Raw genomic sequence first — 25,664 nt, 5'->3', positions numbered from 1 at the left:
GTGACCATGCCGTCACTGGTGGGATCCCAGCACTCTTTCTGTTTGCTCCATGGCACTAATCATGACCTGGAGTCTCGTCTTCATCACTTTGTCTATGTGGTCGTCTTCCCTGCTGTGGCCCCAGCAGCTACCCAGTGCCTGGCACAGCAGAGGTACTCAGGGCTGGGGACAGGAAAAACGGGAAAAAACGAGAACCAGGAGTGGAGGTTCCCAGTCGTGCATTTTGAATCGAGATTTCTGCCACCATCTGTCTAGGCCAACTTGCTCAGGCCACACCACCTCTCTGGGCCTGTTTCCTCAGCTGCAAAAATGAGGGGGTCTAAGACTAGGTGTGGTGGCTTATGCCTGTAATCCCAGCACTTAGGGAGGCCGAGGTGGGTGGATCATCGTCTGAGACCAGCCTAATCAACAGGGTGAAACCCTGTCTCTACGAAAAATACAAAAACTGTGTGTGGTGGTGCTGGGTGTGGTGTGCATGCCTCTAGTGCCAGCTACTTGGGAGGCTGAAGTGAGAGATTTGCTTGAACCTGGGAGGCAGGGGTTGTGGTGAGCAGAGATTGTGCCACTGCACTCCAGCCTGGGCGACAGAGCGAGATTCCGTCTCAAAAAAAAAAAAAAAAAAAGGGGGTCTAACCCAAGTGCAGTGGTGATCCTGCTCCCTAGTGGACATTTGGCGATGTCTGGAGACATTTTTAGCTGTCACATCTGGGGCGCAGGTGCTACTGGCATCTTGTGGGTAGAGGCCAGGGATGCAGTAAGCATCATACCGTGCACAGGACGGCCCCCAACAGAGAGTTACCCAGCCAAGATGGCCCTGTGCTGAGGCTGAGAAGCCCTGGACTAGGGTTATAAACACCTAAATGTAAAAAAGGAAAGAAGAAGAATTTATAGGAACACGTGTTTCATAACTAGGGTAGGAAATCCCAACCTTTTTTGCACCAGGGGCCAGTCTCATGGAAGGCAATCTTTCCACAGATGGTGGGTAGTGGCAGGGAAGGTTTTGGGATGAAACTGTTCCACCTCAGATCATCAGGCATTAGATTCTCATAAGCAGCACGCAACCTAGATCCCTCAAGTGCGCAGTTCACAACAGGGTTTGTGCTTCTGTGAGAATCTAATGCCGCTGGTGGAGCCCCGGCACTAATGTTCCCTCGCCCGCAGCTCACCTCCTGCTGCGCGGCCCGGCTCCTAAGAGGCCACGGACCGTCGCCGGTATGGGGGCTGGGGAACTCTGATCTAAAGCTAGTACAGTTAATAAGTTTTACTATGTAAAAAAATTACAAACTTTTACATGACTATGTCACAATAACAACAAAAACATAAGCCAAAGGCTAAGCGAAATATTCGTAGCATATGTAACATTCAAAGGATTAATTTACGGAACATACTCATAGTCACGTAACTTTTTTTTTTTTTGAGACAGGGTCTCACTCAGTCACCCAGGCTGGAGTGCAGTGGTGCCATCATGGCTCACTGCGGCCTCCACCTCCCAGGCTCAAGCCATCCTCCCACCTCATCCTCCTGAGTAGCTGGGGCTATAGGTGTGTGCCACCATGCCTGGTTAATTTTTGTACTTTTTGTACAGACAGGGTTTTGCCATGTTGTCAAGGCTGGTCTCGAACTTCTGGGCTCAGGTAATCTACCTGCCTCAACCTTCCAAAGTGCTAGGATTAAAGGCGTGAGCCACCACACCTAGCCTCGGTTTAAAGATTTCATTGATTTTACCCTGAAGCTGGTAGGCCCTGTGTTATTTAAGACACAGTCCTCTGCCCTCTATGAGTTGGGTGGCCAGTTTTTAAAGATAAAAAATGGAGAAGCAGTGAGCTTACCATTACCATCTTGTCTATGAAACTTCTGTTCTCCCCTACCTGAGGAAGTCTCTTCAAACTTTTATTTACTCTGTAGCTAACTCTTAGAAGAGCATTCTGGGTTTCTGTTTTACATCTTCTGATCTCCCAAACCTTTTCTTAGGCGTGGGGGAAGCAGAAATCATGTTCTGTCTCTTAGCTCACAGTACAATGCTTAGGACATAGAATGCTAAGAGCCGGCTCTAAGGAACAGCTTCAGCACCACGTGCATCTGTTACCTAACTCACCTTTTCAAAAAACAGGCTTTCTGAAATCTCATTTACATAACATCATGAAGTGTACAATTCAATGGCTTTTACTATAGAGTTGTGCAACCATCACCATAATCTAATTTTAGAGTATTTTTATCCCTTCCAAAAGAAATCCCATACCCACTGGGGCCCACTCCATTCCCCTTTCCTCAGTCTTAGGCAACCATTAATCTACTTTCCATCCTACAAATCTGCTTCTTCTGGACATTTCTATAAATGAAATCATACAATATCCGTGTTTTTTTGTGTGTGTGACTGGACTTTGGCAGAATGTTTTAAAGATTTATCCATGTTATAGTATGGATCAGAACTACATTTCTTCTTATTGCCAAATAAAGTTTCATCTACGAATCAGCTGACAAGAGTTGTTTCCACTTTCAGACTAAGAAATTCGCATGCAAGTCTTTTGTGGACAGTTGTTTTCAGTTCTGTTGGGTAGATACCTAGGGTTGGGATGACTGGTCATAAGTTAACTTTATGTTTAACCTTTGGAGGAAATGCCTTTCCTCAAATGATGAATTTCCAAAGTGGCTGTGCCATTTTACATTACCACCAGCTGCATCTGAGGGTTCTCATTTCTCCACATCCTTACCAACACCTGTCATTGTTTTTCTTTTCTTTTCTTTTCTTTTTTTTAAATTTGAGATGGAATCTCACTCTGCCGCCAGGCTAGAGTCCAGTGGTATGGTCTTGGCTCAATGCAACCTGGTCTTGGCTCAATGCAACCTCCACCTCCTGGGTTCAAGCAATTCTCCTGCTTCAGCCTCCCGAGTAGCTGGGATTACAGGCACCCACCACCATGCCCGGCTAATTTTTGTATTTTTAGTAGAGATGGCGCTTCACCATGTTGGCCAGGCTGGTCTTGAACTCCTGACCTCAGGTGATCCACCTACCTCCCAAAGTGCTGGGATTATAGGTGTGAGCCACTGCAACTGGCCGTTTTTCTTTTTAGTTATAACCATCCTAATGGGTGTGAAGTGTTGTCTCATTGTGGTTTAATGTGCATTTCCCAAATGACCAGTGATGTTGAGCATCTTTTCGTGTGCTAACTGGCCATCTGTATACCTTCTCTGGAGCAATGTCTGCTTAAATCCCCGGTCCATTTCTTACTCGTATTATTTGGCTCTTCGATGTTGCATTCTAAGAGGTCTTTATATGGCATATTCTGGATATAAGTTCTGTCTTAGTCCAAGACTGTTACGACAAAATATCTTAACACTGGATAATTATAAAGTTTTTTGTTTTGATGAAATTGGACTTACCAATTTTCTCTCTTATTGCTACGTTTTTGGTGTCATATTTAATAAGTCATAGTCTAACCCAAGATTGTGATTTACTCCTGTGTTTCTCCTAAGTTACAGATTTAGGTCTGTGATCACTTTGAGTTTATTTTCACATTCAGTGTAAGGTAAGGGTCCAAATTCATTCTTCTGCATGTGGATATCCAGTTACCCCAGCACTATTTGTTGAAAAAACTATTCTTTCCACCATTGAATTGTCTTGGCCCTTTTGTCAAAAATCAACGACCATACATGTGAGGGTTTATTTCCGGACTCCCCATTTTATTCCATTGATGTATATGCCCATCCTCATGCCAGCACCACACTATCTTGATTCGTGTAGGTAACGTGACTTCAAAGAGTCACATATTGAGTGGATCAACCAAAATTTATTTTTCTAGTATCTATGAAAAACTCTTATTAAATGTTGTAGTTACAGATATTTGAAAGTATGCCAGATAAGGTCTGTTATTAACTAAAATATTTAGTTACTCAATAAGACACTGCCTTTGAAAAACATCAAGGTAGGCAACCAAATAATCAACAAAATTCTTTAAATAACTGGAACAGTAATTTTCACAGACCTACTGTGCCCAGAGCAATAACAGATATACTATGCCCGGAATCTCTTTTGTAGAAAACGTTATCAGCACAAGAAAAGCCATAAAAGTATTTTTTCCTGAAGTTGCCAAGGATGTTCCAGCATCTCCCAAATGCACAGAAGATACCAACAACCATTTGCTGGCCCTCCTCAGCCCGTGCCTTCGCTGGTTATTTAATGCAGTTCTTGTCTCCAAAAGTGATTTTCAGGTTAGGATCAGCTTTTTTTCTAGGGTGGGTCTGGTAAATTTTCATGACTGAAGACACCTTTTTGACCCACAAATCCCTGAGGGTATGCCACAGAGAAGTTACATGAATGACTGAAGCAGGTGCCCAATCTAGCATTTAACTGGTACAGCCCTTGAAGAAAAGGAGCTTGTTTTTAGCCATCATTGTAGAGAGCTGGGTCTACAGGAGTAACAGCCTGCTCTGCTACAGGAGGTCCCCTGGGAAGTCTCACGCTATGGGAGGTCTGAGTAGAGCTTTCCCGTGGCTCTGGAAGATGGTCTCTTCCTTGGAATGAAAAAGAATCTGCAGGAACAGAACCAGGTGGTAGTTAAGGCCCAGTGGGGCCTGGAGCCACAGCTATGGCATAAAGGGCCAAGGGGTGAGGAGGAGCCCAGCGTCTGCTCCCTGTGGGTGCTGCCCCCACCTCTCTTTTTCTCTCCTCCCGGGTTTGTGCTGCTGCTGCTTTCTATCACTCCTTGCTGCCCCTCCTTCCGACAGTGTCGGGGTGAGCGGTCTCCTTCCTCTAGACCAGGCTGTTCAGAGGCCATGGACCTTATTCTGCACACAGGTGTGCTGTGTTGTGCCCAGACTTATTGTACTTTTAAAGTTGAATCGGCCACTGACAATAAGAAGTTAGGAACCCCTCACATTAGAAATTGAGTAATCTTGCTCTTTCTCTCTCAAAAGATCCATTAATCCCAAACCCACACCCTCAAGGGCCTCAGTGGCTTGGACCTTGGTAGGAACTGCCCCTGGAGACTGGGCAGAGTCCTCCCAACCGCTAGGGGCCCCATCACTTGTTCTGGGTAGGTGCTTGACCCGAGAAACCTGAGTGCAATGGTTCATCCCTGAAGGATGAGGGAAAACAAGGGCAGGGGGCTGCCGCCAAGTCACAGCTGGTCCACAGGGACCCGCTCCCCACCTCTTTGGTAAATAACATGTATTATACCAACAGAAAAAACACCCATATCTTCCTGCTAATGCATTTTTCTTGAGTATTGTTATGGTACAGTAGAAATTATATATCCATTTAAAATTTTATCTTCATTCTTTTTATCGCTTGTAACTCAGATGTCCAAAGAATGGGGGAAATGGTTAAAAAAATCATGAAATACATTCCCAAAAAGGAAGATTATATCGTTAGAGTTTGGGGCAACGTGGAAAATGCTTATCATAAGTTAAAGGAAAAAGTAAACTAGTAATTGTATATTTATATTCATATGCCCTCTCTGGATGCTTTTTAAAAGTATTTTTAAAAAGGCCAGTAGGGAAAATGCCAAGAGGGGAACAGTGGTCAAATTAGGAGCAATATGCTAATGCATCTAGATATTTATATCACTTTAACAAATGGAACAGTGGCTTCCCAATCTTTGTCCTTACCAACAATATTAGCAATGAACAGCTGACTGCATGCATCTCTGACCTAGGAATTCCACTTCCGAGACGTGGTCATTCTCTATCACGGGATCCTGTTTTTGTTTCCTGTGCAGTACCCTATGGCTTAGAGTAAATGAGTGTATGTCTGCATGTTTGTACTGACTTTTAAAACAGTGTGTTTCCTCCACTACACTGTTAGCCCCAAGCAGGAGGCATTTTGTCTTCATGTTCCATGGTGGGAGCCTAAGGTTCTGCCCACAATGGATACAGTGAACAACTGCTGAATGAACGAATAAGAACAGAGCCTAAGGAAGTATTTCAAAGTAGGCTAAACGGAGATGAGATTTTAAAGCCAAGCAATTCTCCCAAAACCTTGCATGAAAATATACATCCCCATCAATGAGCGTCCCCATCACACCGTATGTTTTGAAGAAAAACTTATGCTAATCTGAATGGCAAGGGAAACAGCTCCTTTTTGGCTCGGATTAAGAAACATAAAAAAACCCCACTGCATTCACAATACCTGTTTCGTAAATTATCCCTATGTCCTTTAGTTTATTAGGGATTTCATTTTTTAATTGTTTTACTTTAGTCAATCTGTATAAGAGGTTTATACATCAAACTGATTTACCCTTTGTCCATTTATTACCAATAGAAATGGGTGGCACAGCTCCTCTAGTACATTTGCTTCTTGTGCTGGCATTTCCCGCAGCAATGTGGAAGTGTAACATTTAATGTGGGCAACACTCCCCAGCATTTCCTTAGCTGCTTCTTCCACTGCTGTTTGGCTTAGAACGGCTTCCTCCTTCCAGATGTAGAATGTGAGACAAGGTGAAACCCAGCACCAACCCTCGACCCCCAGGAATGGGCCAGTATGAACAGATCAGGCGTCTAGTCCAGGTGCGCCCACAGGACAAATATTATTGTTATTATTATTATTATGAGATGTCACCTCACTCTGTTGCCCAGACTGCAGTGCAGCGGCACGATCCTAGCTCACTGTAACCTCAAATTCCTGGGCTCAAGCAATCCTCCCACCTTAGCCTCCTAAGTAGCTGGGACTACAGGTGCGCACCACCTTATCTAACTGATTTTAAAGAATTTTTTGTGGAGACAGGGTCTTGCTATGTTTCCAGGCTGGTCTCAAACTCCCGGCCTCAAGCAATCTTTCCACCTCAGCCTCTCAAAGTGCTGGGATTATAGATACGAGCCACTGCACCCAGCAAGGACATGTTTCAAAACAAGCATTCACAAGATGCAGGAAGAGATGGCACAGCAAGACCTCACAAGCTGGCAATGTGACTTTTCCACACATAAAAGGACCTGACCTTTTCTGATTCTTGCTAGATAAAATCAGAACCTTAACTCACAGACTCCGAACATCACACAAATAAAACGTATGGGGTCTCCCCACTGGAAGGCCACATGAATGCCGCAACCCCTGAAGATTATGGGGACCACATTCTGTCTGTTCAATGTTTCTAATACTCTGTGCTATGGCAACAACATCTGTTCTGCAAAACAGCAGCACGTATCTCAGAGGCAGCCCACGAGCAGGCGAGGAGAATCTGTATTCATCTGACCACACATCGCGCTTAGGCGTCAAGGCACACAGAAGATAAGAAATCTCTACGGTGTGTGATCTATGTCTCTTGGTGCCGATATTCTTAATAGAGCTGTCTGTGGCAAGCCTGCAGAGAGTACCAGCAAGCAGAGAACCTTTAAAACCAGAAAAGGAAAGGATGTTAAGAAGAAAAGTACCCAGAGGTGGAGAAAGAAGGGAAGAGGAAAGCCTAGTGAAGGCGTGTCAGACCCCACCTTCACCACGTGCTATGGCGCAGACTCACCCTTGGGGACGCTACAGAGCACAAAGAAGGCTCAGGCCCTGCGTTGTGAAATGTCTGGATCTTTCTGAATGCTATTTATGGAGAAACAGGATTTTTAAGTGACTTTTATTTATTCCCTTCATGAGAGAGGGTCTGGTAACTAAATCATGCCTCCTGTATTTAAAATCATCTCAAGACTCTGACCCATGAATACCACGATTTCATCCTTGCAGTTTTCTGAATGTGAGTGGCTGTGCGCCCTTCATCTGGGTCAGGCGTCTTCTGTTGTCTCATTTTGTTTTTCAAGAGGGATCCGGTCCCAAGGAAATACTCAGAGAAGCAAAAGCAGCAACGACTTTTCAATCTGCAGGTCAGAACTAACAGGAATTAAATTCTCCAGGGACAGACGGCAACAAAACCTGCCAGGCAACTCTACTCAAGTGACTGAAGCAGGCGCTGCTGCTGGGGAGGAACCGATGGGAGAGAAAGGCCAGGCTGCGCCCTGACACCACCAGGACTCCCACTCCAGGAACCAGGGGGCTTCTCCTGGTAAGCGTCTCAGTAGCTATGCAAGACCCACCAATGGCAAAGGTTAAGCAGATAGGTGTGTGTGCGCGTGTGTGTGTGTGCATGTGCGTGTGTGTGTGTGTGTGTGTGTGGCAGGGTCTCACTTCTTTGTCACCCAGGCTGGAGTGCAGTAGTGCAATCTCAGCTCACTGCAACCTCTGCCTCCTGGTTTCCAGTGATTTTCCTGCCTCAGGCTCCAGAGTAGCTGGGATTACAGGCACACGTCACCATGCCCAGCTGATTTTTGTATTTTTGGTAGAGATGGGGTTTCACCATGTTGGGCCAGGCTGGTCTCAAACTCCTGACCTCAAGCGATCCGCCCGCCTCAGCCTCCCAAAGTGCTAGGATTACAGGTGTGAGCCACCACGCCTGGCCACAGGTGCACTTTTTGAAGTAAATAATGTTTTTCTTGGCTCTATGTTTTTAAAATATTAGAATATGAGTAATATTTGAAATGTAGGTGTTGCAGGTGTCTTTTTCTCTCAAAAATAGCCCCCACTTTTTGTTTAAGCCAAAGAAAATAAAAGTAGAATATTTTCCCAGTATGGCATCAACTAGATTTTTAAATATAAAATGCTACCATTTGTTAACTCCTTACATGAGAGGCAGATTCAAGATCATGTTCAAATCCTCAGCTCTCATTTTGTAAAATAAAATGTTCTATTTCTTGTGGTTGTTTTGAGTGGATATCTTAAAGTTTTCTTCTTTCCATCAAAATGGCTAAAATAATTTATACATGTTTTAGGAATAAGCTTTTTGTAAAAGGCATCCATTTTACCAGACAGCTAGCTAGCTTTTGAATGCAAAATTCATCCAACTCATATTATCATCTCAAATAACTCAGGAAAACACTGTACTAACATTGAGGCTGCTCTGGACAGCATTCTAAGCTCCGAGAGAGAGACACCACATTTTCGTTGTGCGGCTACAGGGTTAAGACAAGGGAAGAGAGCACCTGCAGTTACGGTTTCGGGGCCGCATTACTCCAAGGGTGAGCACCAGTGAACATGGAGCAGCTCCTAGGGCCAGGCTCAGTGTGAAACTCACATCCTTCACTCCTGCACCTCCTCCCAGTGTCCCTGTGAGGCAGACACTACCATACACCACGTCCACAGTCAAGAACATGGACACTCAGGGAGCTTCCGTTACTTGCCTGACAGATTCTTAAGCACTAGGGCTGTGAGCCTAACACTGGGGCCCTGATTCAAAACCCATTTCCTGAAGCTAAATATGAGGTTCCTAATAAGGTAAATGCAATATTGAGCTTCCCTCAACCCCCACCCTTTTTTAAAAGTAAAGCTCTCAGAAACTTTCTTTGGGTGCTAAAAATCAACTGCTTCTGCTGGTTAAATTAATGTTAATACTTTAAAACAATAATATTCTAGAATATATGGCAAAAGATTTTGAGTTCACCTTTAAAGGTTCCCATCCATTATCTATTTACTCATAGGAGTTTCCTTTAAAATATATACATATAAAAAATTCAGCAGAAGAGTATATATGGGATGCTGCCAACTCACCCTAAAAAGTCTCTACCACAAATGAAATCCCATCCTAACAAATTCTCAGAGACTATATCCTTCAACGAACTGTTGTGGAGGCAATGTGATATCAAACCCATATTGCTGACTTTTGCTATTGGCTGTGACGGCTTGCTGGGAGTCGGGAGAGGAAGACTGTGGAAGAATTACAAGAAAAGAAGAACACAGGCACTGGCTCTAATGAGAAGAGCAATGCGTTCTGAAACAACTCCCTGGAAGTGCTTTAACCTTGGCCTCAAGACAAAACCTTGGCCTCTGAGGTTGGAAGCGGTTTTGTTCCACTGTACACTATATACACAGAAGGCATGCATTATTATGTTTTTGGTACCATTGTTATGTTTTTGTCTCAAAGGCCAAGGTTTTGTCTTGAGGCCAAACCTCCGCCTCAAGAGCGAAACTCCTCTAAAAAAAAACAAAACAAAACAACAACAAAAAAAACCCAAAATAGGCCGGGTGCAGTGGTTCACGCCTATAATCCCAGCACTTTGGGAGGTCGAGGGTGGATCACTTGAGGTCAGGAGTTCGAGACCAGCCTGGCCAACATGGTGAAACCCCACCTCTACTAAAAATATAGAAATTAGCTAGCATGGTGGCACATGCCTATAATCCCAGCTACTCAGGAGGTTGAGGCAGGAGAATCACTTGAACTGGGGAGGCAGAGGTTGCAGTGAGCCGAGACCACACCACTGCACTCCAGCCTGGGCGACAGAGACTCTGTCTCAAAAAACAAACAAACAAAAAACAAAATAAAAGGACAACAGACAGAAAACAAAAACAAAACCAAACCCTTCTTCCTATACTAAAGTCATAATACAGAGGAAGATATGACAAACTACGGCACATGGTTTATCTTTAATCAAAATTCTTACAGAAGTAGTAAAAAGCTTTACTTTCAAGAACATTTTTCTTTCCTATTAGTTTCTATAATCAGGTTTAATTTATTTTAGAAATCTCATATAAAATGTATAAATTATGATGGTTTCATGTTTATAAAGATAAGTATTACATAATTTATAAGAATGTCTTTGAATTAGGCTATAAGGTTTCATGTTTGGGACAGAAACCATTTACTGAACCAGTGGAACACACTGCAGTCTGACATACCTCGGCAGTGGTGCTTTTTATTTTGGAAGCATGATGGGTAGAAATAAACTATACAATGAAAATAAATACAACAGCTTTAAAAATCCACGGTCAATGTTAGTAGTTTTTGTTGGCTCAGAGTTTAAGAACACAAGGATAACTAAAATGCTGCCTGGTTGAGGCATTATCCAAACAGCATTTGTAAAAATGATGTGGAAAGGCAAGGAACCAGTGTCCAACCTGAGCTCAAACACCAGTCACATGTATATGGGCTTTTGAAAAATAGGAAATAGGAATAACATGCAAATTTTTTTTGTTGTTGTTTTGTTTTTTTGAGAGGGAGTCTTGCTCTGTCACCCAGGCTGGAGTGCAGTGGTGCAATCTCGGCTCACTGTAAGCTCTGCCTCCCGGGTTCACGCCATTCTCCTGTCTCAGCCTCCCGAGTAGCTGGGACTACAGGCACCCGCTACCATGCCCGGCTAATTTTTTGTGTTTTTAGTGGAGATGGGGTTTCACTGTGTTAGCCAGGATGGTCTCGATCTCCTGACTTTGTGATCCGCCTGCCTTGACCTCCCAAAGTGTTGGGATTACAGGCGTGAGCCACCATGCTGGTCAACATGCAACTTTTAATGGAAACCAAATCAAGATTCATAAACAAGAAAAACAAATACTTTCTAACAATATAAAGCTTGACATGTTACCTAATCAATCTTCTTCCCTAAATTCCAAAGAATGATCCTTGCATGTAATAATTACTTAACTGAAACTTTTTGGTCACTTTTTGCTACTGCTACACCTATTCATGTACCTCTGTAGACTCAAGACAGACAACTACATGATTGTCAAATGTTATTAAAGATATCTTTTTTAAAATCTATGACATCTTTCCTAAAAATAATTCAGAAACTCTTTTCTTTCTTTTGGGAGATAGGGTCTCACTCTGTCGCCCAGGCTGGAGTGCAATGGGATAATCAGGGCACCACCACATCTGGCTAATTTTCAAATTTTTTATAGAGATGGGATCTTACTATGTTGCCCAGGCTAGTCTTGAACTCCTGGGCTCAAGTGATCCTCTGCCTTGGCCTCGCAAAGTGCTGAGATCACAGGCACGAGCCACTATGCCTGGCCCAGAAACTCACTTTGACAGGTTTAAGTGTATAATCATAAAATTCCTCTTAATTTGTCACTTGTTTTGTTGGAAATATTTAGTCTTATATGCAGAATAATGGCATAAAATGAACTTTGAATAATGCAGAACAGGACAATGTCTATGTCTAAAATAAATATTTGAGATTTTTCATCTCCCTAAATAAGGGCAATAACATGAAAATATGCTGAACATCATTAGTCATTAGGGAAATGCAAAGTAAAACTACAGGAAACTAACATTACACACTCATTAAAAGGTAAAAATTAAAACATTTGACCACAGCAAGTATGCATGAGGCTATATAATAAATGGAACTATCATACATTGCTGGTATAACCACTTTGGAAAAACAGTTTGGCAGTTTCTTAAAGAGTTAAACACACCCTGACAAACTATAGTGACAGAAGGCATACTGGCAATTGCCAGAGATGGAAAGAACGGATGAAAAGGAGCGTAAGAACACTTTGAGGGGTAAGGGAAATGCTTGTTATCTTCATTGCTGTGATGGTTTCATGGGTGTGTATATGTAGTTTAGTGTACTTCAATAAGTTGGGGGGGAGAGTTACAACACCCTAAATTGTCTCTGTTGTTCTTTTAGGAAGCTTAAAGGAAAAATACTCAAATTATGGTAATAAGAATGCCCTTGGAGCTCAAGATATGAGCCAGCTTCGAGTCACAAAGTCTGGACTTGTCGTGAGCGCAGTCATTTGCATCTTCATTTTTCTTTACTTAAGGAATCCAACTCCTGCGGAACCAGAGGAGGAACCTGTCCATTCAGAAGTAGTAGAATGTGGCTTTTACCCAGATGAACTGTGCTCCCCTTTATTTGAAGGGAAAGGGGCGGCCCCCCAAATTGCAAAATTTTGCAAAACCCCTCATAAATCTGAAATACATGCTCATTTACACACACCAGGAAACTGCTCCAGGATTTCTCGGGGGCTGCATTTCATAACCAGACCCCTGTCTACAGAAGAGGGTGATTTCTCTTTGGCATATATTATAACTATTCATAAGGAGCTGGCCATGTTTGTGCAGCTTCTCAGAGCTATTTATGTACCTCAAAATGTTTATTGTATTCATGTTGATGAAAAGGCCCCAAAGAAGTATAAGACTGCTGTGCAAACCTTGGTTAACTGTTTTGAAAATGTTTTTATTTCCTCCAAGAGAGAGAAGATGGCTTATGCTGGCCTTACAAGACTACAGGCAGATATTAATTGTATGAAAGATCTAGTGCATTCTAAATTTCAATGGAACTATGTCATCAATCTTTGTGGACAGGATTTTCCCATCAAAACCAACAGAGAAATCATACACTACATCAGAAGTAAATGGAATGATAAAAATATCACTCCTGGAGCAATCCAACCACCACACATTAACAACAGATTCAAAGACAAACCACCCCATAACTTAACCATTTATTTTGGAAGTGCTTACTATGTACTTACAAGGAAGTTCGTAGAGTTCATACTGACTGACATCCGTGCAAAAGACATGCTTCAGTGGTCCAAAGACATCCGCAGCCCAGAGCAACACTACTGGGTGACCCTGAACCAACTAAAAGGTAAGAAAGACCCACCGATATGGATGTCTGTGCAGTCAGCAGCAACAGCAGAAGATTTACTTATTTATTTTCAGACGGAGTCTCACACTGTCACCCAGGCTGGAGTACAGTGGCGCAACCTCAGCTCACTGCAAGCTCCGCCTCCCGGGTTCACGCCATTCTCCTGCCTCAGCCTCCCAAGTAGCTGGGATTACAGGCGCCCGCCACCACGCCCAGCTAATTCTTGTATTTTTGGTAGAGACGGGGTTTCTCTATGTTGGTGAGGCTGGTCTCGAACTCCTGATCTCAGGTGATCCGCCTGCCTCGGCCTCCCAAAATGCTGGGATTACAGGTGTGAGTGACCTCACCTGGCCATAAGATTTATTCTTAACTGAAGATTTTTTCAATTCAGCTATGTTTTTTTTGGCTTTGTAAATGTTTCACATTTTGCCAGACCTTCCACTTAGTGAGACAGGAAGTTCTCTGATTTTAGGGGTCTGAAGTTAGCTGAAAGATAACTTATCTTTTGTTCCCTCTCTAGAAAGAAGTACTGGCATTTTGCATTTCCTGAGACTTTGGAAAATTCTGGGCATAAATCTTTAGAAAGTTCTTCATTTATTTGATAAATACTACTGGATAACTACTAGTGCCAGGCATTGTGCTAAGGGCTCTGTAAGATGGAAAATATTAAAGCTAGTAATGATTTTGTGGCAAATTTGATACTTCAGATGGGTTGTCTGAGAGGCAGAGGGAAATCAGATACTATGCTTTAAGTGGACTTCAATATTTTCTTTGTAAAAGGTGGACTGGCTCCTACAGGGAGTGTGGCTTCAAGCCTGAACAACTAAGCTCATCAGCCTAGAGAGTGGTGCACGATGAATCCAGTAGACGTTGGTTAGGATTTTTTAACATAATCTCATATCCATTGCAAGTTCTATTTTCAAATAATCTCCAAAGGCTGTTACAGAGAAAACACAATCCAAAGAACCCCAAGAGAATCACAAACAGCACTCTGCATACAAGGGAGTAACAAGGGATGGAGAAAGGGCCGAAAAATGAAATCCAAGTACAAAGATGGCGATCCCCAACCTTGGTCCACCCGGATGCTACCGCCAGTGTAATACACGCTCCCACCCCCAAAAGCACTAGCCTTTGATCAAATGTCACAAGTGAAACATTTCAAGGAAGGTTGGACTTTCCCTTCTACTTTTCTCATTGACTACCTCATCTAGAGGAAATGGAAATGACAGCACAGAAGAACTTGTACTAAAAGAACTGGGAAGCAGATTCCACACTGTATGCTGGTTTTGTTTGCCTCTTAGATGCTCCAGGTGCTACACTAGACGCTGGCTGGGAAGGAAATGTTCGAGCCATTAAATGGAAAAGTGAGGAAGGAAATGTTCACGATGGATGTAAAGGTAAAAAGAAAAACAAAACAAAACAAAAAAGGCTTGAAATTGTACAACTATAAAACTGCTGCCTCAATTCTAGTGGGAAAGACTGAGGACCATGTTTAAAGTAATCTGGAATTAGTGATGATCCAATCAGCATAGGTTGAGTCAATTTTTAAAAAAAATTTTATATAAGATTCATACAGAAAAGTACACAAATCACAAAAAGTATAGGTTGATAAAATTTCCTAAAGTGAATATACCCTCTGCGGCAATAGCTAGGCCCTGCGTGTGTCTCCACACAGCTTCCTACCCAGCGGCAGGAACTAATGCACAGAGATACAGTAACTGATTTTAACAGTGCTTTTGGGTAGGGACCTCGGGTTTGAATATAGTAGACTAGATATTAAAAATAAACTAGGTTTACCCAGTTTTTCAGCTATTTAAAAGACTGGCCTAAAATAGATTGGAGACAAACAAAAAATGTAAATCAAATACCAGACTAGTTCAAAGACAAGTAAGTCCCACTGCCAACGTGCACAGCCACCCTCCTGACGCAGAGGTGCCAGGTTAGAGGGCTGGAACCATTTCCTAGTGAAGTGGTTTTTTCAAAAGTAGATATGATTCAATTAGGGATCCATTCACACGGTAGAAAAGCGACAGGTAAACAACAGGTTAACGAGCTCTGCCCTTTCTTTAGAAAGCAGCGATTCCCTGTCATTACACACGGGGGTTTGTCAGGACTAGTCAGTAAATGCTCAGAAAAAGCAGGGGGCTCGGATTCTTCCTGAAAACAGGAGCCCCTCAGGTGTGCACATGGCATAAGAAGTCATGACGGGTTGACACTATCAATAATACCTTAATGATTCAGAATTCTGAATGAAATCGGAATGTTTCAACAATGTCTGAAAAAAACCCTAGTTAGTATAAATCCTAACAAAGTCCTCATTCCCTAAAAGTAAACACTTCAGAAAGTTCTTACTGGCTTACTAGTTCACACTAGCTTCAGTACGAAAACGGTTCTCACAGTTAGGCAGTAGCGTGGCCATCCGTGGCCAGCATTCAGAGTCAGCACCCAAAGTAGGCCAAGCCCTGGTGTGTAGGGAAGTGGTAAATCTTCCAGGGTCCCGGCGTTGGGCCTGCCCTCAATCCTCACAGCAATTCTCAGGTAGAAACAATTATTATTCAACCTTCCTACTGATGTGGAGCCCAAGGCTCAGGTAAACGAAGTCAATCCCACAGGTAGAGGGAGGAGGGGCAGGGCTGGGGATCAGACTGGGAGCAACCACCTGCTGCTACTACAATGGGCGAGCTCCCAGCCCGACTCTGCGACTGTGCGTGCAGAGGGACGGCTATCCCATTAGAACCAGCAACAAGGAGTTTATTTTTAATCACCCAAATAGCAGTAACACAGCTCTGAAAATGGTCCATTTATTTGTATTCCCTTCCAGTTCAACTTCATCTGTGTCTAAATGGCACAGCTATATCGTTATAATCAAGGTATAGCTGAGCTGCTTTTCACTTACGTCCTAAGTTTCTCCCACTAACAGTCTTCACATTTGTAATCCTTTTTTTTTTTTTTTTTGGAGACAGGGTCTTGCTCTGTCACCCAGGCTGGAGTGCAGGTGGCATGATCACAGCTCACCGCAGCCTCTACTTGCTGCACTCAAGTGATATTCCCACCTCAGTCTCCCAAGTAGCTGGGACTACAGGTGTCAACCACCAAGCCCAGCTAATTTTTTATTTTTATAGAGATGGGGTCTCACTATGCTGCCCAGGCTGGCCCTGAACTCCTGGACTCAAGTGATCTTGCTGCCTTGGCCTCCCAAAGTGCTGAGATTACACACATGAACCACTGCATCTGGCCCATATTTATAATTTTAAAGCAGTTAAATGTAACTCTACTGAGATTCTATCACATTGTAGCAAATATGTCTATCAGGTAAACTTTTTAAAATCATGGTAACAGCTGCCGCTTATATAGTCTTACAAACAACACTGGACATTTTGTGCATACATCCCCCTGCCCTTTTAAAAACAGTATTTCCTTAAGATAGGTTTTGTTTCGTTTGAGATGATGGAGTCTCGCTCTGTCACCAGGCTGGAGGGCAGTGGTGTGATCTCAGCTCACTGCAACCTTTGACTGCCTGGTTCAAGCGATTCTCCTGCCTCAGCCTCCCGAGTAGCTGGGATATCAGGCACACGCCGCCACGCCCAGCTAATTTTTGTATTTTTAGTAGAGACGGGGTTTCACCATGTTGGCCAGGCTGGTCTCGATCTCCTGCCCTCATGATCCACCCACCTCGGCCTCCCAAAGTGATGGGATTACAGGCGTAAGCCACCGTGTTCAGCCAAGATAGGTTTTTTAAAAGTAGGATTACTGGGCTGGTGTGGGGAAAGAGAGCAGGAAGGAGCTGGGCAGAGAAAGAGCAAGGTTTCTGAAATAAACAGACCTCCCCTCTCACACACACACTGAGGCCTCACTTCTCTGTTTCCTCACCTGCAAAATGGGAGTGATGATGGAATCCACTTCAGAGTGTTACTGTGAGAATTAAAGGGGAGAGCAGAAAGAGCCAGACATGGTTGTCAAAAGCACATAAAAAGTGTCACTGAGTCTCCAAGGAATCCAGTCACCACTGGATTCCAACTCTAATTCCCACTTAAAAAAAAATTTTTTTTTTTTTTAAATTAGAGACGAGGTCTCACTCTATTGCCCAGGCTGGTATCAGACTTCTGGGCTCAAGTCATTCTCCTGCCTCGGCCTCCAAAGTGCTGGGATTACAGGAGTGAGCCACCATGCCTGGCCTGTAATTCCCACTTCAATGTTTGTATCAAATGTTCACTCTGAAAAACAAATAAAAAGCAGTGCCAGGCACAGTGGATCACACCTGTAATCCCAGCACTTTGGGAGGCCGAGGTGGGCGGGTCACTTGAGCCCCAGAGTTTGAGACCAGCCTGACCAACACGGCGAAACCCTGTTTCTATAAAAAATACAAAAATTTGCTGGGCATCGTGGTGCATGCCTGGGGTCCCCCAAAAATATAGAAACAATGACTTATTTAAAATCCATACCATTCTTATGAACTACTAACAACCAATGAAAAGACTTAGAAGTTCGTGGAACTCAGAATCTATCGGAATTGAGATTTTACCAGGTACATGAGTGCTAGCTCATCTCCCTTGTGCCCTTGGTGAGCTAAAATTCCACGATATTCACCCAAAGCAGTAACTAACAAAGACGTTAGAAATCACTAAAAGAATGCAAGCGTCCCTTTCCACCGTAAGTTCAAAATTCACCATAAAAGCCCCTGTCAAGGCGCTCCTGGAAATGCTGTTTGATGTGAACTCTGGTGAAGCCGAGGCTCACCAGTGACACTGGACAGAGCACGCGCCACTTTCTGCGTGTGAATAAAATGGGTGAGGAAACAAAGGCAGCCAGGTTTTTGTGTTTCTTTCTGCAGGCCGCTACGTCCAAGACATCTGTGTATATGGACCAGAAGACCTGCCATGGCTCATTCAGTCGTCTTCTCTGTTTGCCTACAAATTCGAACCCTCGACAGACCCGCTTGTAGTTACCTGCTTAGAGCGGTGGCACAGACTTCAAGTGCTGAGGCAGGCAGAAGTTCCCATAGAGCCACACTGGCATTTTCACCAGCAGAGTCATTTCAACATGAGACTGAACCACTAGGGGACTGTTTGCTTTCTTACTGAGTGGTATCATTCTGTTTCCTTGACTTGAAACAAGAGAACATCGAACCAAAGAAAGTGGGAAGATGATTCCTTGATTCAAATTATTCCTAAAGTGAATTCGGAAATATGCTATTGACGAGACTTTACTATTGATTACAGCCCACTTTTATAGCTTTGGGAAAGAAATCACAAGACCAAAAAAACTCAAGCTACCACTGGTGACATACAGCAATGCACTTAGAAGGCCAACTGCTTCAGTAAAAAGCTGCTGAAAACCCCAATTCTCCAAACACCTGGAGGCTGAAGCTGAAATAGGAATGACACAGCCTGTTTTGAAGACTCAGATATTACTGTGTATGAGACACTAAGAAAGAACAAACTCCCAGTGAAAATGAAAATATGCTTATCTCAAACAGTCCTCACTGGCTGCGAGCCATGTAACTCTGTTCTGGCGGTCCTAGAAAAATAATGACGAGCGTATTTCTTTGGGTAAAACGGAACTCATCTGAGTAGAAAACACACCTTGTTAAAAAGGGTGCCCCAAGTGTCTGCGGTCTTGACGTGTCGTCTCCTAGCACCTTCTGTGATGGTGGACATTCCACAGCTGAGCTGTCCAACGCTCACCACAGCCACAGGGGCTCCTGGGCATTGCAGACATGGTTACAGCGACTACAAAAGTGAATCCTTTTTTTTTTTTTTGGATATGGAGTCTCACTCTGTCGCCCAGGCTGGAGTGCAGTGGCACGATCTCTGCTCACTGCAAGCTCCGCCTCCGGGGTTCACACCATTCCCCTGCCTCAGCCTCCCGAGTAGCTGGGACTACAGGTGCCTGCCTCCGCGCCCGGCTGATTTTTTTTGTATTTTTAGTAGAGACGGGGTTTCACCATGTTAGCCAAGATGGTCTCAATCTCCTGATCTGTTGATCCACCCACCTCGGCCTCCCACAGTGCTGGGATTACAGGCGTGAGCCACCGCGCCCGGCCCGTGAATCTTTACTTTTATTTAATCTTAAAAAAGTAAGTTACATTTATTTATTTATTTATTTTTAAGACGGAGTTTTGCTCTTGTTGCCCAGGCTGGAGTGCAATGGCACAATCTCGGCTCACCGCAACCTCCGCCTCCTGGGTTCAAGCGATTCTCCTGCCTCAGCCTCCTGAATAGCTGGAATTACAGGCATGTGCCACCACGCCCGGCTAATGTTTTGTATTTTTAGTAGAGACGGGGTTTCTCCATGTTGGTCAGGCTGATCTCGAACTCTCGACCTCAGGGGATCTGCCCGCCTTGGCCTCCCAAAGTGCTGGGTTTACAGGTATGAGCCACTGTACCTGGCCTTAAGTTCCCTATAAATGGGCATGTGTGGCTAATGGTACCATGCTGAACAGCACAGATATGAGACATGAATGGCCGTGATTATCTCTATTCACAGATCTGGGTCTCCTCCCTTAGAAAGTCCACAACTTTGATGCTACTGCTGCTGTTGTGGAGAACTTTATATATATCCTCTTTCTCTAAAACAGTTCATACAGCATCATATGAAACAAGTGTGTGACTGTTAAATAGCACAACATACAAGAGATTTAAAAAAGGGAACACAGGAACCAGAGGAGAGGAAATTTAAGAAAGATAATTCCAACGCAAAGTGGAAGCACCTCAGTAAATGGAAGCTTCCCATGCACAGAAATGAAGTCTAGTCACTGTGTGAAATAGCCCTGGGAAAACATCATAGCTAGACAGAAGGAAAAGGGATTTGGAAGGCAGATCCCACACATCAAACATCAAGGAACCACAGAAAATTAACACCTTTGTTTAAACAAACCTTTCTTCCCCTTGGATATCTAATCCAAGGAAAGCACATATAGAAACTATTAAGACCTTCAAAAAGAACACAAGAGCCCCATGACAGCACGCCACCGCCTTCCTACACATTTTTACAGGCAAACACAGCACCTCCAAAGGTGATAGCTGGCTACATGCTGATGGGCTGTTCATTCAGAAAGCTCAGATTAGCCACGATTATGTCCCCGGTAATTTATAACTCAACAGCAACTGAATGTAAACCCCATTAAAGGAACAATAAAAAAGCTTACATCTTTCAAGTTACTTAAAATACCAGCCTGCCTTCACTTCATTCCAATGTCAACCCGTGGCACACCCAGTCACATACCGTGAAGGGGCCTGTAAGAACACCCGCCCACCAGCACTGTTGGGAGGGCATGGGTACTCCTGGGTGGGGAAGCGCTCAGAGGAATGTCTAACACTTTTAATGGATGAGAAAATCGAGGCACAGGGGGACGATGGGATGTTCCTGGGACCACAGAGCTGGGAAGGTGGGGCTGGTATTTGGACCAGGCAGCTACACTCTGCAGTGTGCCTGCTGAGTCCCAGGAAGCTACACCGCCTTACCTTACACAAAGAAGCACAAACTGAAACAAACACCTGCCCCCAACAGGCTTAAATGCCATAATGAAGACGTGTCCTGAACAAATCATTTCAGTACGGCCAGGCGTGGTGGCTCACGCCTGTAATCCCAGCACTTTAGGAGGCCAAGGTGGGCAGGAGTTTGAGACCAGCCTGGTCAATATGGTGAAACCCTGTCTCTACTAAACGTACAAAAAAAAAAAAAAAGAAAAAAAATTAACTAGGCATGGTGGTGGGCGCCTGTAGTCTCAGCTACTCGGGCAGCTGAGGCAGAAGATTCACTTGAACCCGGGAGGCAGAGGTTATGGTGAGCTGAGATCACGCCACTGCACCCCAGCCTGTGCAACAGAGCAAGACTCCGTCTCAAAGAAAAAAAAAAAATCATTTCAGTAACAGCGGGATAAAGTAGAATAATAAAAGTACACTAAATGCACGGTGGAATGCAGCAGCCTGAGACTGGGCTTCAGTGGAGAGTGGGGACAGCAATGGAAAACAAGGCCAAAAGTCAGAGAGGTGGGGAGGCCAAGAGGCAGGGAGGCCGAGAGGCAGGGAGGCCGAGAGTCAGGGAGGCTGAGAGACAGGGAGGCTGAGAGACAGGCAGATGCAACAGGCCAGGGAGGCCAAAGGAAAGCAGCAGCCTCCGTGAGCATGAAAACAAGAAGCCTAGGCTCACTCTCCTGATCAGACCCTCAGTGTGTTCATGGGTACAGTAAAAGAACAAAATTAACACGTGAAAGTTGAAGGCTGCGTATTCTGTGTCTTATGTGATTCCTTGACGCTAAATAGTCACAGAGACTATAAAGATGGCAGAAGGCTAAGATAATCAGAAGAAGAAGTCCAAAGCCTGAAAACCAGAATCAGCTGCACTGACCACTTCTGATGACACTCCTTTTCCCTAACTTAACTTTTTCTTTCTGCTCCACCTCCTCCATGACAAGCAGGTAAACAGTGTGAGCATGTATTTTTGGACTTCTGACTTTAAAACATTTACACATCCCATTCGCCTATCTACAAAGCCTAAATAAATGAAGCCACAGAGGTAGCAAGTCCAATGCTACGGATCACAACTTCAGTACTCTACATCTGCAGTGTTTTTTGTTTTTTTGAGACGGAGTCTTGCTCTGTTGCCCGGGTTGCAGTGCAGTGGCGCGATCTCAGCTCACTGCAACCTCCGCCTCCCGGGTTCAAGTGATTCTCCTGCCTTAGCCTCCCAAGCAGCTGGGACTACAGGTGCGCACCACCATGACCAGCTAATTTTTTTTTTTTTGAGATGGAGTTTTGCTCTTGTTGCCCAGGCTGGAGTACAACGGCGCAATCTTGGCTCACCACAACCTCCGTCTCCCAGGTTCAAGCAATTCTCCTGCCTCGGCCTCCTGAGTAGATAGGATTATAGGCATGCGCCACCACGCCCGGCTAATTTTGTATTTTTAGTAGAGATGGGGTTTCTCCATGTTGGTCAGGCTGGTCTTGAACTCCCGACCTCAGGTGATCCACCTGCCTCAGCCTCCCAAAGTGCTGGGATTACAGGCGTGAGCCACCATGCCCGGCTAATTTTTGTATTTTTAGTAGAGACGGGGTTTCACCATGTTAGCCAGGATGGTCTCGATTTCCTGACCTTGTGATCCGCCCGCCTCAGCCTCCCAAAGTGCTAGGATTACAAGTGTGAGCCACTGCGCCCAGTCCTACATCGGCACTTTTCAAATTTTACTGTGCATACAAATCATCCAAGGATCTTGTTAGAATGTAGATTCTATTTCAACTGGTCTGGGGTAGGGCCTGAGAGTCAGTCTTTCTTTTCTTTTCTTCTCTCTCTCTGTTAACTTTTTATTTTATTTATTTATTTTTTGGAGACAGGGTCTCACTCTGTGTCACCCAGGCTGGAATGCAGTGGAACCATCACAGCTCACTGCAGCCTTGAACTCCTGGGTTTAAGCCACCCACTTGTCCTAGCCTCTCAAGGACTATAGGTGTGTGCCACCACGGCTATTTTAAAATTTGTTGTAGAAACAGGGTCTCCCTATGTTGCCCAGGCTGGTCTTGAACTCCTGGCCTCAAGTGATCCTCCCACCTCAGCTCCCAGAAAGCTGGGATTACAGGTGTCAGCCACTGTGCCTGGCCTTGAGCGGGCATTTCTTAAAAAATAAACAAAAAAAAAATCTCAGGTGATGACAATATTGCAGGTGTGTGGGTCATGCTTTGAGTAACACGCCCATCATTTATTTGGCAGCCTGTAATCACTCTGAAATCAGTGTATTTCTTCGTATTACAAGAAGTGCATAGCACAGTAGGGAATAAAATTAATTGTTTTGGCTAGTGATTTGTTTATAGTAAACACAAAAACACCTAGCAACAACGTCTCTTTGGACCCTGTTTACTGAAATCAGTGTGCATACCATGTGTTTTAGAACATGGCGCCAAAGCCATTTCCAACCCTCAAGTCTCTTCCAGTGAACTGAAAAGCCAACTGCTGGTGAAACTGCAGACCCAAAAGTGGAGAAAATGCATACCCAAAATACCACTGGGGTTCCTGACGTTCTTACAACACTGGCTTCTCTGAATTTTAGACATTACCTAAAAAGTGAAAATATTTGTTTTAGACTTTAACACTGACTCCCTTCATTCATGTTTTGTGATGCACTACAGTTCCTGAAACTGCACCATCACTTTTCTTTTTGGCAGAGTTTGGCAGGAATGGTTAGTGTTCGCCTCTTCTTACTGGGCATCCAGCTAGACTACATTTCCCAAGCTACCCTGCAGGTGTGGCCATGTGACTGAGTTCTGGTGAGTAGAAGCCAAGCGCATCCCTTCCAGGCCTGGTCCGTAACAACCTCCTAAAAGAGATGTTCTCTTCTCTTTCTGACCAAAACAAGAGGTCGGAGCTACAAGACAGCAGCAGCCTGAATCTTTACCTTTGGAAGAAGGCTGTCCACTGGATTAGCCCCTGGAACTTTGGGGTTGTTTGTTATAGCAGTTAGCCAACCCTGACCAAAATAAAAGTTAAGATTTTCCTTATTGGAAAATCTGAAATCTGAAATGCTTCCAAATCTGAAACATTCTGAGTGCTAACTTGGTGTCACAAACGGGGAATTCCACACCTGATCTCATGTGATGGGTCATAGTCAAAACTTTCATTAATGTACAAAATTATTAAATATATTGTATAAAATTACCTTCTATATGCATAAGGTGTATATGAAATTTAAATAAATTCAGTGTTTAGACTTGGGTCCCATCCCCAAGATGCCTCATTATGTTTATATAAATATTCCAAATCCAAATAAATCTGAAATTCAAAACACTTCTGGTCCCAAGCATTTCAGACAAGGAACACTCAACCTGTACTTAGTATTATTAAACTTCAGAAATTAGAAATTAGAAATTGGAGTTTGATTCTTGATAAAAGTATATGAATTCACCATTTCCTCATTTTATAATGTTATTGTTTAGAATTTTGGGTCTAAATAAAAAGCATCTAAAAATTTACTGTAATTCCTTTGTTTTAGATATTAGAATCTGAGGGTTAAAGAGGTGAAGTGATATTCCCAAAGCCAGAGCTGGTGTGTGAGTCCAGACTGTTGTACTGGTTGTGCTATGGTTTGGATGTGTCCACTAAAGTTGATGTGTTGGAAACCTGATCCCTAATCTGTGGTGTTGGGAGGCGAGGCATCATGGGAGGAGCTGGGGTCATGGGGACACTGCCTGCACGAATGGATGGATGTGGGAGTGGGGTCCTTATTAAAGGACAAGGCAGGCTCCCTCTTATTCTCGTTCTCTCTCTCCCTCCTTCCCTCCTTCTCCGTGTGATGCATTCATCATGTTACAGCCCAGCAGAAAGGCTCACACCAGACGCTGTTGCCTTGATCTTGGACTTGCCAGACTTTGGAGCTGTGAGGAAATAAATTTCTGTTCTTTATAAATTACCCATTCTTGGGTATTCTGTTACGGCAGCACAGACCAGACTAAGGTTGCATGCATAAATGAATGGTTCCTACTCTAATGTGCCACTGACTGTCCCATGCTCTCTACTTTTTTTTTTTTTTTGAGAGAGAGCCTTGCCATTATCCAGGCTGAATGCAGAGGCATGATCTCAGTTCACTGCAACTCGCACCTTCCGGGTTCAAGCGATTCTCCTGCCTCAGTCTCCTAAGTAGCTGGGACTACAGGCATGCACCACCAAACCCAGCTAATTTTTGTATTTTTAGTAGAGATGGAGTTTCATCATGTTGGCCAGGTTGGTCTCAAACTCCTGACCTCAAGTGGTCCACCCACCTCAGCCTCCCAAAGTGTTGAGATTACAGGCGTGAGCCACCGCGCCGGGCCCCACGCGCTCTGATTTTATTACAGGCGTGAACCACCGCGCGGGGCCCCGCGCTCTCTGATTTTATTACAGGCGTGAGCCACCGTGCCGGACCCCACGCTCTCTGATTACAGGCGTGAGCCACTGTGCCGGGCCCTGCGCTCTCTGATTTTATTACAGGCGTGAACCACCGCGCGGCCCCGCGCTCTCTGATTTTATTACAGGTGTGAACCACCGCGCGGCCCCGCGCTCTCTGATTTTATTTTCTAAATTGTGTATTACGGGTTGAATTACATCCCCTCGCAAAAATCCATATGTTGAAGTCCAAGTCCTAGTACCTCAAAATGTGACCTTACTGGGCAACACAGTCACTGCAGATGTAATGAGTTAAGATGAGGTCATTAAGTCGGGCTCTAATCCAGTATTGGGACTGGTGTCCTAATCAGGGAAAATTTGGACACAAAGACGGACATGACAGAGGGAAGATGATGTGAACAGGGCGAAGGCCGGCTATAAGCCAACGAGAGGCCTGGACCAGATCCTTCCCTTAGAAG

At 44.2% G+C, this 25,664-nt stretch overlaps 2 protein-coding genes across 3 annotated transcripts in view; one reads left to right on the top strand and one right to left on the bottom strand.

Annotated features, from left to right (window-relative positions):
• RTF2 (replication termination factor 2) overlaps positions 1-25,664 on the bottom strand; it is a 52,736-nt gene that overhangs the window by 6,616 nt on the left and 20,456 nt on the right. The window lies entirely within an intron of this gene.
• LOC102125955 (beta-1,3-galactosyl-O-glycosyl-glycoprotein beta-1,6-N-acetylglucosaminyltransferase 7) lies at positions 11,812-18,456 on the top strand. The gene is made up of 3 exons (XM_015429989.4): positions 11,812-13,335; positions 14,637-14,732; positions 18,167-18,456. The coding sequence occupies exons 1-3, from the start codon at positions 12,429-12,431 to the stop codon at positions 18,391-18,393; spliced, it is 1,230 nt and encodes a 409-aa protein (XP_015285475.3). The 5' UTR covers positions 11,812-12,428; the 3' UTR covers positions 18,394-18,456.

This window comes from Macaca fascicularis, chromosome 10 (assembly GCF_037993035.2).
Source record: "Macaca fascicularis isolate 582-1 chromosome 10, T2T-MFA8v1.1".
Lineage (NCBI taxonomy): Eukaryota > Metazoa > Chordata > Mammalia > Primates > Cercopithecidae > Macaca > Macaca fascicularis.
This window is presented reverse-complemented; position numbering and strand designations above follow the sequence as displayed.

Excerpts from the sequence above, each read along its gene's own strand:
- LOC102125955 (XM_015429989.4), top strand. The coding sequence starts at position 12,429 with ATGAGCCAGCTTCGAGTCACAAAGTCTGGACTTGTCGTGAGCGCAGTC. Across the intron at positions 13,336-14,636 it reads GACCCTGAACCAACTAAAAG|ATGCTCCAGGTGCTACACTA; the intron begins GTAAGAAAGACC and ends TTTGCCTCTTAG. Across the intron at positions 14,733-18,166 it reads TGTTCACGATGGATGTAAAG|GCCGCTACGTCCAAGACATC; the intron begins GTAAAAAGAAAA and ends TTCTTTCTGCAG.